Genomic DNA, 14,614 nt, shown 5'->3' on the forward strand with positions numbered 1-14,614 from the left:
GGGCGAGGAGGTGAGGGAGGCGGTGAGGGAGGCAGGCCCGGCCGCCCGGCGCGGGGGGGAGGAGGAGGAGGAGGAGGAGGAGGAGGAAAGGGGAGGGGAAGGGAGCCGGCGGCGGCGCTTTGTTAGCAGAAGGGAGAAACCAGGGGGCTTCAGGGTGGGGTTGTCCCCGCCGGTAGGGCAGAGCGCGGTCTCCGGGGCCGCTGGGTGACAGCGTGACCGTCTGCCGTGCCTCCCGCCGCGGTAGATGTCCCCGGATCCGCGCTTCAGCCGCAGCCCTGCATGCCCGCCCTGGGGTGGAGGCGGTCGTCTTTGTCGAGCCGGGACCTGCTCTCCTTTCTCGTTCAAGCAGAAGAGGAGCTGTAGCGAGGAAATAAAAAACGAGCTCGAGTTAATGTTTGAGAAGTTCGGGTGCAGGAGAGTCTGGTAGGATTCCTGTTTATGCCTATTTTTGATGAATTTCAGGCAGTCGTTCGAGATAACAACCTGCGTCCATTACCTTTCTTTGCACAAACTGCTTTGGATGTCCTCCATAGGTAGCAGAATGACCCGCTTAAAATATATGTCTGTGTATGTATAATGTAAAATTATATATCTATTTAGAAAATACATCACTGTGTATATGTATATAAAATTTGCCAGGATAATTTTAGGCAAAGTACTATGAATTTTTACTAATAGTTTATTTTGTTCGTTAGCTAGATGATCCCTGATAACTATTAATTTGTGTTAAAACAGATGTGAAAAACGCACCCGAAGGGTTGTTTGTTTGTTTGTTTTGGTTTTTTTTTTTAAATCTGGTTATATATAACATAATTTCCATATAGATCTTATGCATATTTGTTTGATGCATCTCATTACCTAGTGATTTCAAGTCTCAAGGTAGACAGGGTCAGGCCTGGAACACTCTGATGGAAGCTCTGTGAGGAAAACCTAACATTTGAGGAAGAAGGACACTGTTTACTGCTGGTTCTGTCATTCAAGTGAAATATAAACCTGTTGTTGTGACTGGTTTGGGTCATTGCATTCCCATGCCTTTCTTTCACCCTCAAACACTGGATGAAAAGGACAGTATTATGATTGATTTCCAATGCCGTTAATTACTGACTATGCTTAGAGCTTCATCTGCAGTTTAATTTGGATGAATAATTTATTTTTTTTTCAATCCTTAACTATTTCTGATAGTAATCCTGCTAGCATTGGTAAATTAATTCCATTTTTACATCTTAAGTGACCAGAGTTTGCTAGCAAGCTGTTTTCTTTGGGTTTGGTTAGTGTAACCTTAACATTTGGGTTAACTCTTCCACTATAACTTTCTCTTTGCATTTTCTTATGCCTAAAAACATATTTCAGAGGCTAAAAATGCTTACACGTGCCAACCTGAAGTGATTTTTTTTTTTTTTAATGGGCTTCATTGCACCTGGTTGGAGTTTGGGTGTATGCTTAGCTGTGTGCAAGCAAAATAATACATATATACATTTTTATGATCTTATGTGCACTTTTTCACTTGTGTAAGTTTTTTTTCAAGATATTCTTCCAGCAGATCACAGTAGCTTCCTACAATCTTTTAAAGAAGAATGCCACACAGCATTTAAAAAAAAAAAATAGGGAGCTGGGAGATATTTTTGTTATTTTAAAGCAATAAAGGTTTGTGTGAGAGGATCAGTACTTAGGACACTGATCTGTTTTAAGGCAAGTTGTGAATTGAGACATGCCAGGAGAAGTTATTTAGGATAAAGTGATTCCTTACTGCACGTCTTAGAGCCTGGGCACCTGTAAGAGTAGGAAAACACTTCCATTCTTTGTTTCTTAGAATTTACTGTGTAACTGTTCTTATGTGCCATACATTCCAAAATCAATCCTGTTTACTGTATACGCTATACACAGTAAACTACTTCCATTTCAGCACAGGTTCCCACATGCTAAATTATATCCTGGGCATATGTCCTGGAAGGATCTTTTAGCCTCAAAATGGAAATTGTTTGGGCTTGTAAGAGTCCTTTCTCATATTCCGCAGAGGGCTGTCAGAAGGTCATCAATATGCATAAGGAAAGAGAGATAAATATAAATATATGGTGGTGTTTTGCTGCAACTTCTCTGTATTCTAAGTTTTCTGACATCTCAGAGTGCTTTCTGTTCACCTAATTGAAAATGGGCTTTAATATATTGAAGCAAGCAGGCTAAGCATGTAAGAGCTTGAAAAGAAACTTCAAGAACTTTTCTTCTGTGTAATAAATGCATTAAACTGCTTTCAGCAGTTTTTGAGGGTTTTTATGCATCCTAGATCACAATCCTGGCTTTTTCATGGAAAAGACACAAGTACAGTGTGTATGTGTAGGAAAAAGTTGGGAATGTGTATGGGGGAAGGGAAGACTAATGTATTTTATTCTTCTCCAGGTAGGACCTATGTTTCTGTTCTTAAATGTACAGTATTTGAGTTTCTGACTAGGGGATCTCAGATGCTACCACAATAAAAATAATAGTAATAAATGATAGTGTGGTATGGAAGTGATACTTAAGGGTTTGCTGCAGCTCCATCCATGAAAGATGAGCTTTTATCCTAGTACATATGTTGTTAATATATACAAAGTAATTTTCAGAAATATTTTAAACATTTATTGATATCAGTTGATCACTGCCAGTTTCTGTAGTTAAATATTTAGCACCTGGAATCCACAAATCCCTGTGTCATTGTTGAGCTTTTTGAACTTAGTCTCCAAATTTCTGTAAAATCCATTGTTTTTCTAATTAAAGAGATCTTCTACACACATGTCACGATTTTTGGTCTGAGATTCTTGCACTTTTTCAAAGCTAGAAATAATATTTACATGCATCAGCGGAAGGCAGAATCAGCCATTTCTGATCACACAGAGTCTGATCCTGTTTTTTCAGGGTCATAAGATGTTGGGCCTTATGACTTGCTGGTGGGACTGCTTTTCATCCTGTTCCTCAGTGAAACTGCGGCTAAGACAGGTTGAAACATCGATATTTAGTTCCAAGAATTTCATTTCAGCAGCTGTCCAAAGCAGCTCAATGGTTTGGAATGGTACAGTAAGTGCATAAGTAAAATAGATTGGTAGATAGAGTCCATTTCATTATGGTCTCTTATTTTACATGTTTCAGGGAGTGACATTGCCAGTTTTCAGTATCTCTTTCTGTGGATATCCATTTCCTGACTTTTTGCTTCTTTTTTTTTTTTTTTATTTTTCTATTTAAGTAACTTCTGAAGCAGATGTTCTCTTCTATCTAGACCTAGACATTGCAATGATTGGTATGTGCTACTTTCAAGTTAGTTTACATACACTTGGTTTGTTCTGTGGGATTATAGGTGTTTAAGAATTCCTGTCACCACCATGGGGGATGACTAAGTTTTCACAGATAAATAAATAACTTGATATAGTGTTGTGGAGGAAATGCTGGATCAGGGATCTGTCTTCCTTACTCTCAGCCACCCAGCTCTCTTCCTTCTTCCACCTTTTTCTTTCTTGCAAAATAAACAAGCTGTTCTGCGAACAGCAGAACTAATAAAGTCTGGTTTCCTATGGATCTTTCCCTTTGTCCCCTAAATCCTGTCTGTTGCAAAAACTCCAGCTCTCCCATGTCCTCATGACACCAGCATTTGGTAAGAGACAGCAGAACGGTGACTAGCCAGAAGCCACGTAGGTGCCAGCTGTCCAGTCAGGACATGCCTGGTGATTACCCAGTTGAGTAGTGACAGAAACTACAATCTGAGTGTTTGTTGCCTTTTTTTTTTTCAACAGTGGTACAACTTAGCTACGCTGCTACTGGCTTAACATAGAATCATAGAATAGTTTGGGTTGGAAGGGACCTTTAAAGATCACCTAGTCCAACCCCCAACTTAACTTAAACTCAGACTGTTACTTATTCTATTCACTTTGTTTCAGGTTTGCTATTCTAGGCTTTGTTCTCCTGCTTCCAGTATTCTTTGACTCGTCCTTTTTGTTTTGCTGGGTTTTGTCATGTTTTATGGGCTACTTGAGAAAGCTTCCGTTCTTATGTCAGAGTCGGTTTCTCATTTTGAAATTAGTTTTTCTGTTAGCTTTCTTTGTAAATATAAGTGGTTACCTTCACTGAAAGAGGTGACGGTAGCTGTAAGTATTAAGATCTTTGGAGGAAAGTAATTACAAGGATAGTACAAAGAAAGTGCTAGTGCAGGGGACTTAAAGAAAAAAATATTGAAAAGAGGAGATCTGATGGCAATATCTATTCCATCTTCAAGTAATGTTATAAGGGAAGTAGTGGAAGCAATGGGCAAATACTAGAAAATTCATTTTGGGAGAGTCCTAGACTGTTGGGAATAGGAACCAGTTATATATATTCCATCTATGAGTTTTATGATTAAAACCATAAGAAATGTGAGCTAAGACAGCATTGGTCCCCCTTTTTATACTTAATTATCCAAAAGTTTATACCCAAAATGTAGAAATAGTTGGGGCTACGCAGTTGTAGTGGGAGGGAATGGGGAGAGAAGTGTGGAAAGAGAAAAGAAAAAACTACATTTTGCAACACAGTCATGCATTAATAATTCAAGGAAACACTGCTTTATTAATTTTTTTTTTACGGCTAAGAATTCCCTGGTATCACCTAGCCTTTTGCTATTGTGTACGTATGCCCTAGGCTTGGGAAGAGAGGCAGTCGTTAACATGGTGTAAGTATATAGCAGTGACTGTCTTGAGTGAAGCCAAAACTCTTTAGCCGAGTACTTCTGAGAGTGCCCAGCAGTGCAAGCATAAGGAAGAATGCCAAACATGAAGAGTCAGCAGTAAAGGGCAAAGGACCTGTACCTTCAGAGCAGTTAGTTTCCATAATTAATTCATGTCTTCTTGCAACCCTTGCCTCTTCTCAGTATTGTAATATTGGTCAGGATCCTGCTGCCGATTGGATGTCAGTCAAGGAGGGTTGAGCATGAGGGAGAACCAAACTGACAGAAGTCTTTAAAAGGATAACTTCTTATTATCATTTCTCATACAACTTTCAAACGTAGAAAGATGGGAGAAATTAGTTATACAGAGTCATCAAGGGCAGAACAGGGTCTTTTGTGTACAAAAGGAAACCCAAACCTGCTGAAGGTGGCTTTAGACTTAAACCTGAGGCTATCAAGGGCTGGATTTCAGACCTTGTTCCACAGTTCAGGGCTTTGAAAACTTGCCGGGTGTAACAAAGTGTAATGAATAGGAAAACAAGTTCTTAAACACAAGTTACTAAGTAAATACTGAATATTTGGTATCAAGACAAATTGTAACAAAGACAAGAAGCTTCTCCTTATTATGGTATACTGCTTCTGTAACTGTGTAGCCTCTAAAGTGGCAATAGAAAACAGCAGATAATTATACTTCATCTTACCTGAATGTTTCATTATGTACTCTAGAAAGTGGTTATTCACGAGCTATTCTAGAAAATGAAGTACATTAGAATCAGAAGCTCTGCTTAGGAGTTATTTGCTGAAACGTGGTTTCTTGATACTGTAACAAGTTCTAATTTGTGTTTGTTTTCTTGCTTTCAACATTGTTTTCATAGGATTTTTGGCTTCTCGGAGAAACAATAGAAAATGCAAAACGAAATAATAAAGCCTGCTAAATACTTCTCAGAAGTGGAGAAGAGTGTGCTGCTTGCATTAGTTGAAAAATACAAATATGTGCTTGAATGTAAAAAAAGTGATGCAAGAACTATTGCTCTGAAACAACGTACCTGGCAAGCACTAGCTCATGAATATAATTCACAGCCCAGTGTATCACTGCGAGACTTCAAACAGTTAAAGAAATGCTGGGAAAATATCAAGGCACGGACAAAAAAGATAATGGCACATGAAAGGCGGGAGAAGGTAAAAAGAAGTATTAGTCCACTTATAAATACATACATCATAGTGTACTTTTTGCAGAGCCCACCAGAAGAAGATTCTGAATATCAGCCTGATGCTTCTAGTCAAGGTATAAACGTTACTGTAATGATGCAAGTGGTATTCATTTGTATGTGATTTTGCCAGTGATTCTCTTTCAGCAGTCTAAATCTCTCCACTTAGCTGTGACTGCTGGTTAAGGAAAGTAATTTCAGAGCTATGATGTTCCAAGACTCCCTATATCTCCCTAGGCATCCAGGAGTTAAACTGAGGTTTTACGCAGGTTTTTTCTTCATCAGTTTTTGACATATCTGCTACTTTGTGGCAAGCATCACAGTAGCTATCGTGCTGGCTTTCCAGAGAACAGTCCCAAGAATATTTTGATCCTTTATAAAGCATAATTTTGCTGGGAAAAGGTTGAGCATTAAAAAAATAAAAGCTACCAGCAGAAGATTGATACACAATTGTCTGCTGCAAGAGTTCCCTGTAGGTCTTTCCTTCTTTGTTTTCAAGGACTAAAAAGAGTAAGTAGAGCCATATTTCACACTGCAGTCCACATTGGAGAATGGCTTTTCTGAAAAAGTCCAGGACAACATTCTTCTTAGTTTGGCAAGCATACACAGGAGGAATAATCCAAAACCAGAAGGGAGGGTGCTACAGTAGTTTCTTGCAAACTTTATTATGTCAGGATCACACATAGAAAACTGTCCTTGCTCAAAAGACATCAGTAACTACATTGTTAGATAACATTCTTACAATGTCTCTTTCATAATTGTATTTGCTGTAAGTAGTCATCAGGATTTGTAAAGGAATGTATTTTGAGACCCTTATTTGCTGTGATAACTATTTTATTCCATGAATAGTTTCTTTTATTTCAGAATAACCTTCTCAGAGTTAGAATAACGTAATTTTTTCCTAAAAATGTACACTACTGTGTTTATGACATGTACAGTAGTGATAAGGCAGGAATAAGTAGTAGTATTCCTAGTATTCCTTCAGTCTCTTGGTATTCATGTTGTTACAGCTCTTCACCTGACACTCAGATCTTTCATTAAAATATTGCAAGTCACATAGGGATTTGGCTTAAACAGCTGCATTAAGGTTCAGCTCTAGACTTGGCCACCTAAATTTACATGTCCACTTGTAAATGTCTACATTGCCTTTAGTATGCTGAGCTCCCATTATAGCCATGGAGGTTTATCAACAGAGTGGTTCGCTTCAGACCATTATGCCCTTAGTATTCTGTAACAGAACTGCATTATGTAGTGGCTTCTGTACTACAGCAGAAGCACGAGGTATAGCACTTCCTGTACAGAAGCACAAAGTTTAGAGGCATACACCAATAACTATATTATCACAGGTTTGTGTTTCTTGAGGCAGAAGGGAATACTGTAATACTTTTTCCTCTTATGTTTTGCAGAGTCATATGTTGTCTCAAATAGAGAACTTTGTGATGAAGAGAAAGAGCTGGTACATTTCCCAGTATGTGAAGGTACCTCCCAACCTGAGCCTTCGTGTTCTGATGTCAGAATAGCAGCAGATAAGAACTACAGAAGTAAAGCATCTCAGGAAAGTGCTCTGAAAAAGATGCATGAGGAAGAACATCATCAGCAAATGTCAATTTTGCAACTGCAGTTAATCCAAATGAATGAAGTTCATGTGGCAAAAATACAGCAAATAGAAAGAGAGTGTGAGATGGCCGAAGAGGAACACAGGATAAAAATGGAAGTGCTAAATAAAAAGAAAATGTATTGGGAGAGAAAACTGCAGACCATCACAAAAGAATGGCCTGTATCATCCTTTAACAGACCCTTTCCTAATTCACCGTAGAACATAAAGGGGCAGAGAATCAGTCTGATTAAGCACATTTATGAGTAACGTGCACTGGAAAGAGGGTTTTTTAATGTGAATGTCCAGTGACAGGATAGGTGTCCGGCTGGTAGTGAACACACACTTTGACTCTTAACATTTAGGGAAACAGTGGTAGAGTCCACCAAGGAGAAAATCATATTGTTCGTTTGTAGGTAGTTCTGATTTGTTGAACTTTCAGTCATGCACAGTGTTCTAAAACATTGGATATGTTTTCCGCTCTCAGAATACCCTAACATCCTTTTGAAATTTAAGCTACTCTGGGTATTCTTACAATGGGGGTTCTTAAGCAAACTTAACAGCTTTAAACATCAGGTTATAGTGTTCATTTTGATTTCTGTCTCTTCCTATCTACCATTTCCCAAATGAATGTAAGGGTTGGAGTTGTTCTCTGCTATTGAGACAAAAGGTGATTGACAGGTATTGTTTGGATTATTATGTTGAGGCGTAGGGAAAAAAAAAAAAAAAAAAACAACCCAAAACTTGTCTGTGGTTAATATAGGTCATAACTTATTCTTCATAGAAGATGTGAAAATGAAGGAAGTAGCAAAACGACCACTGTAGTAACTGAGCCCTTTGCTTGTGAAGAACAGTAGTATTTTCCAGCTGACTGGCTGATTGAGAGAATGGTTGTGGACTGGCCCTCCAGTTGTTTGAGGCTTGACCCTTAAGAAATAGGAAAGAAGTTGACTTCTTCCTCAAAAGACATTGTGCTTTTCCTCTCCTTTCCAGGCCCACCTTGTGTTCAACTAGAACACCAAAATAGGAGGGTCGTGTGCTGCTGCCAACACTGTGTACTCTTCACCTGGAGTCATTCTGAGGGGAAGACCTTTTTAACAATTCATAAAGCTCTTAAAATGTAGTGAGCCAGCCAGGCCATTGGCAAAGCCTCCCTCCGTCTCCCCGTGCAATACTCGGTGGCATAGCGGAGTATTTCAGCCTCTCCATAGGCACAAGAAAAGACTAAGGCTCAACCTCCTTATCTTCACACAGGGTGGGAAGCAGTTCAAGGGAATCATTACTGTCTTGGAGCACTGTTCTGTTTTGTTCTGTCCTGTGTGTTACGGCGGTACGTTTCTTGCTTTTGCTGTCAATGAGGGGTGATGGACATGATTTGTAAGAAAGCATTCACATGAAGGTGCCCAAGGGGTTTGGGGGCCTGGAATAGTAGATGGTAGGAAAGCACAAATAAACATAATCCTTCCCCAGGCAATCATTTAGTTTAGTGGGGCAAGGGTTAAGAAAACATAAAATACAGAACTCCGCAAAGATTCATAAGAACTTCTGATGTGTGAAAAGGTGTTTTACAGGAAGGTGTACAACCATCATTTGAAGCAGTAAGAAAAATCAACAAAACCATAAATTTTCTTTGAAAAAACCTGAGCACCCCATTATTCAATAAAGTATTTTCAGATCATGATTCGTGAGGGCAAGTCCATGCAGTGAGCAACATATTCAAGTTAGGGTACACTACAAAATACACGGTTCTTCCCAGTTACACTACCATCTCTGCTCTGGATATTCATTTTGGTGGAGTTTCTTTTGGTTTGTTTTGGGGTTTTTGGTTTTGGGGTTGGTTTGTTTTTTTTGGGGGGGGGGCGGGGGGGGGGGCAGCAGGGGGAATTCTGTTTTTTTTCTTGAATGGCTTTCCCGGCTGGTGATTTATCTTTGGGGCGGGGGGGGGGGCAGCAGAGGGAATTCTGTTTTTTTTCTTGAATGGCTTTCCCTGCTGGTGATTTATCTTTGCAAGCACTGCCATTATCAACCACAGTACTCACTGTGGTTAACGCTGTGGTACGTGCAGTGCTCCCTTCAATGTGCTAACACCAGCAAACACAATGGGAGTGATTTATTGCAACTTATTGAAATTGACAGAGAAAAAAAAAATGCAGAGCTGCTGCAAGATCAAAAAAATAGGCCATGTATGAAGTCCAGAGACAGATCTTTTTGACAGCAAATTCAGTTTTCTTATAAATTGGCTGTATGAAGGAAGCACAGGACTTCCAAAGAAGGATGTCATTATGGACACTTTTTTTCTGCTGAATGGAAACACTATTGGAAGGTAGGACAATCCTGTATAATAACAATAGAAGCAAAAGAAAGAAGTAAACAGGAGCGAGGACCTTTTTGTTCTGAGGTTGTATTCTGTGATCTGGAAGATGAGTCAGTTATCTGAGTGTTTATGACAATTGTTCAGGCACCATCCAGAAAAAAGGGTAGGAAAGACATTTCTCTTAACCAGTGATGGGATTCCTTCCACACTGCTTCTAAGTGAAAGTAATTTGAAACTATGAAATGGAAACCATGTATTTTAAGGTGTCAAAAGGTGATGGATGGAGACAGTTTCAGCCCTGTGAAGACAGCAAGAGTGGAGAGAAAATCCAGGTCCAGAGAGCCCTGTGAGAAGGTATGAAATAGTCCAGGGTGAATCTCATGATACGTGAGATAAGGGTAGTTTTGACTCCTGAAAGTTGTACAATTGCTTACAAAAGATTGTTTTATTTTTATATTAAAAGATCATTTATAATATGCATGTTTGCAGACTGTGATAAGTAGGCAATGCCTTGCATTTTGGTATATATACCTATTCTGAGACCAAAAGTTGCAGTTCTTAGGCTGAACAGTAGACCCTTTAAATTCAGTTTCTATTTAAAAGAAAGAACACCACAGGAGAAAAATTAGAAAGGGTGAAGATGGAGATAAGAAAGAAAGAATGCTCAGTACACGCATAGAGGAAGAATGGGAATGTCACACCTAACAAATGATACAGCAGGCTTTTGTGGTACAAGTAATAAAAGATGGCTTACTGGTGACACAGGCTTTTGCTTTCCCATCTGTTGTTCACTGTTGGGTGACAGACACAGAAAAAATGTAAAAGATCAACAAGATTAAGTCATGTGTCTCCTTGCCAGGCTTTTGCTTCTCCATCTAAAGGCTTTATAAAGTGATTTGCGTGGTGGAGTTTAAATGACTTGAAAAATGTGGCTTTTACCGGTTTTGGTTTTTGTTTTTGTTTGTGGGGTTTTGGGTTGTTGGTTTTTTTGGTTTTTTTTTTTTTTTTTTTGCAATTACTTCCTCTGCTGTTAGGATTCCCTTTTTTTGTTTGATTTTTCTTCTATTTACCAAAGGCATCTCAGACAGTATCTCCATTTGTTCCTCTCCCTTTCTTCTAGCTTACATCATTCAGATACTTTCACGTAATTGTGTTTTCCTGTTAATGATTTGTCCAAGTTATATAGGTTATTTTCACATATTTTTTTTTTTTATTAGATAAGATACAGCAGTATTTTAAGAAGAACAACACGCTTGTTCTCTCTGGATTTGTTGGCAAGAATGAAATTAAAAGTTATGCTGGGTAAAACGATCCTATCCCCTCCTCAAATCTGTAAGAAAAAATATGTACCAGACAAGTTGTGGCCCTTGTTCTCAGCCTCTGGGTTCTTATGAAGAGGAAACTATGACCTTCTATTCAAGATGTGGTGAATTCCTTTAGGCTCCCAAAAATGACACTAGCTTGGCTCCAAGTGCTCTCTGTTCATGGAGATCTTTGGGGTTCTGCAGAGGTTAGGTTTGGTGTTTCCTGATAACAGAGTTCCTTCTTTCTAAGCAGTGGAAGAGTCTCAGTGGAAGATTTTCACAGATACTTTCTCAAATCTAGGCTCTTACCTTGACAAAGAAATAACCCATCCTGCAATCTATTGTACTACTCTCAACACCCAGGCTGCTCTATCACGGGAGCAAGGGATCTTGCTGCTTGCCACAAATCCTCTCGGTGATGCTCCTTCCTACAGTGCAGAGGTGTGTTCAGCCAGGGCTGAAAGACACAGCCCTCTTGGCCAGCCATTGCTCAGAGAAGCCCCCCTCCCCGGGGCAGGTGCAGCTGGCGTGGCTGAGCTCAGCGCTCAGACCGCGGGGCTGAAATAGTCCCATTGCAGCCCTGTGACCAGACAAAGGAAGGGTGACTCAAGGCCACCCTTTTCTGAGTCATACCACACCTAGTGCAGCTGAATTGTCCTGAATTTTGTTTAACGGTCATTTACCTTTGTGTGTTTCCAATACCGAATCTTAGCAGTCTCCCAAGGATTTGTGTGATTACTTAGGTGTTTTTCAATGACCTGGTGCAGATTTTTTATTTGCTGGTTGTAGTTACAGTGGCTTTTACGATCTGTCCTCTTCCTTCTTCTTCGCTTGCATTATAATGCAAGTTTTATTCTGAATCTCTGTGGTTACAGTCCATACAACCCCACATCCGTGCAGTATCATATTTTCAGCTATTTTTCTCACGATGACATTGAAATGATAAACTGTTACACATTTATATATTGTTACTTTGTGGGCAGAAGAATTACATGTAAATCTTAAAATAACATTTTAATTGTATTTTTTTCCAGGCAAGTAAAGTCCCTTACAAGTAGTCCTGTGATTTCATATTTTGAGCTAGCTTGTTCAAAGCTATTTTTATGACTGATGCATTTTGGTTGTTTTGCTAAGATAATTGCCTGTCTTTTTGCATTATTTTTCTGTTTCTTCTTAAAGCAGCTGACTGTAAGCTCACACATCATCACTCTTCCTGAACTTTGTCTTTAGTTAGATATTCAGAAATGTTTCCGTGCAAAGTAAGTACTAATGTGTACTAAAATTAATACATTTAGGCTAATAAAACAAACCAAGTAACAAGTTGATAGGATAATATGCAGGGACTGTTAATATAATTTAAAAAACATTACAGAGGACAGCTCTGTACATTTCATAATAAGAAAGAAGACAATTTGTTGCCATCTATAAGAGTAGGTTAATAATATATTTTTACAGTAAAAGCAAGTAGTGATCTCTGTTTCCAGTATCACATATTAACTTCTGTGCTGCAGATTTACAAGGGACTTTGCTTCTTAGATAATTTTTAATTTTTTAATATTTTTTTTTGGTCACGATATTACAAAAAACAGCTTGATTCCCTTATCTGTAAAGAAGTGCACATAGAAATGTGGACAGATTTCTGGGCGTAAAACAAGAGCAATAAAGTAGAAAAGTACTATCTGTAGCTCTGAACATTTTACTGTTCTGATGTTGAAGGGTTTAGGCATCCCACGACATTATCAGTCATGTGAATAACACTGAACAAATTAAAAACTTGCAAAGGCAAAAATAATGGGCTGTTATGTTTTTCAGACTGAGTCAGAAGTGAAGACAGCACTTAGCTGGCCTAAAAGGTAACACGGTCATGTATGTCGAACAGTTCCCCTCCATGGTATCCACCTTCCCTGATTACTCTTTCCTTTGAGACTCTGGACACCTCCATCATACCATTCACAGCTCCAAGTGCCTGACAATAAGAAAAGTAACCACGTCAAATAGGGATCCCGCCAGATTTATTAGACTTCACTCTCTACTAAACTAATGTTGGACAATTTTCTGAGACTGCGTTATCCAGACACACATGTTACGCGCTGCAGAAAGGCATGTGAAATTTGTCCAGCACATACTCGGCCAAATGGCATAGGCTATACAGCAAGGAAACGGTTGTCCACCCCATGGCTGTGGGTTATAAAACTGTTATATTCATGAGGGTGTGTGGAGGCATCTCACTGGATGGTCAACCTCTTTAACAGTAACAATCAAGAAGTACTTTTGCCAAATCTTTTAATTCATCCTAGTCTAGATTTCCCAATCTGTCAAAACAGCCACGGGACAAAAAAAAAAGAAAAGGGAAAAAAGAAAAAAAAAAAAAAAGAATTAAGCAGTCAAAATAGCTAGAAACAATCTGTTGCCTTCCTGATGAAGAGCTGGCTAGATAAAAAGCTACACTATGTATATATATACACATATATATATTTAGGGAAAGAACTCTCTAATGTAACAGAACTAAAGCAAGATAGATTTTTAGATAGTCCTTATTTAACTTATGTGGGCTTTTTTTAAAATGTTGATTGAGATTGTTTGTTTTCCTTTTGTTATTCAGTCCAGCTGCAGAATAGTTGTGTGCTTCAATTTCTGACTGAATGTTAGAACACCTAATTAATCAAATTTGTTTGGCAAAAGAGTAGAAGTAGGTTGCATTCAGCACAATTTAAGATTGATTGTATTCCACTAGTCTTCAGATATTTCTTCTCAGATACAAGAGGCTGTTCTTGGACAGTCCTGAATCTGAAACTGGCATTATACACCAATTTAGTAGTAATTTATTATTTATATGGCACTAACGAGGTGACATTTAAGCTGCTCAAGTTCTGTCCATTATTTGGTCACGTACAAACTCCTTCCCTTTCCTTAGAATTATGCCCCGAAATTATGGACCACAAATGGACCAGCTGAATCGCCCATATAAATTCCTGCCACGCATTCTGTATCACAGTATAACGTGGGGGAAAAAACTCCTGCTTCTGTTTAATTGTGTAGTTTTGAAATTTTGCCTTGCTACTCTCACTGAAGCTTTGCTAAATTGTTTTTTCTATTAGACGCCTACGTGTTCCCACAAAACTGTCCTCCAACCCAGTGAGCCACGTGGCTTTAAAACTTTTGAACACCAAGCCTATGGGCTGTACAAAGTCTGAATTGACACACACATGATAAACTCCATTTATCTGAAAAAGATCTTGTAAATGCTCTCACATGCTGAGACTCTGAAAAGTACAAATTAGGGAGGTGATGTGATAGAATTGGTATTTAAACCAGGCCAGAAATTTTGGCAGTGCTGACCTAACAGAGAGGCTCAACCTCTGCTTAAGGAACAATAATGCAATAATGTCCAATCCAAATATTGCCTTACCTCCAACTTTCTGTCTAAAATGAGGTGTAATGAGAAGTCCTTGCCAAATAAAGCAACATTAGTTTCCAAAATGCACTTGTTTTGCTTTCAATTACTGGTTCACATGAGGGCTCTGAGGCTAGATT

At 38.9% G+C, this 14,614-nt stretch overlaps 1 protein-coding gene across 2 annotated transcripts; it reads left to right on the plus strand.

Annotated features, from left to right (window-relative positions):
• Positions 1–224: 224 nt before the first annotated feature.
• Positions 225–7,698, plus strand: MSANTD3 (Myb/SANT-like DNA-binding domain containing 3). 2 transcript variants are annotated; one of them, XM_009885887.1, is made up of 4 exons: positions 225–423; positions 5,536–5,839; positions 5,897–5,945; positions 7,275–7,684. In XM_009885887.1, the coding sequence occupies exons 2-4, from the start codon at positions 5,567–5,569 to the stop codon at positions 7,682–7,684; spliced, it is 732 nt and encodes a 243-aa protein (XP_009884189.1). In that variant the 5' UTR covers positions 225–423; positions 5,536–5,566. The 2 variants fall into 2 exon arrangements, with proteins under 2 accessions (XP_009884189.1, XP_009884187.1); XM_009885885.1 differs by lacking the exon at positions 225–423 and having other exon boundaries at positions 5,548–5,945; positions 7,275–7,698.
• Positions 7,699–14,614: the final 6,916 nt, after the last annotated feature.

Source organism: Charadrius vociferus, unplaced genomic scaffold, assembly GCF_000708025.1.
Source record: "Charadrius vociferus isolate BGI_N301 unplaced genomic scaffold, ASM70802v2 scaffold195, whole genome shotgun sequence".
Taxonomy (NCBI): Eukaryota; Metazoa; Chordata; class Aves; order Charadriiformes; family Charadriidae; genus Charadrius; species Charadrius vociferus.

What these genes read in the sequence shown, in the direction of transcription:
- MSANTD3 (XM_009885885.1), top strand. Translation starts at nt 5,567, where the DNA reads ATGCAAAACGAAATAATAAAGCCTGCTAAATACTTCTCAGAAGTGGAG. An exon ending in GCCTGATGCTTCTAGTCAAG is followed by an intron (nt 5,946 to 7,274) that starts GTATAAACGTTA and finishes TATGTTTTGCAG; the next exon opens with AGTCATATGTTGTCTCAAAT.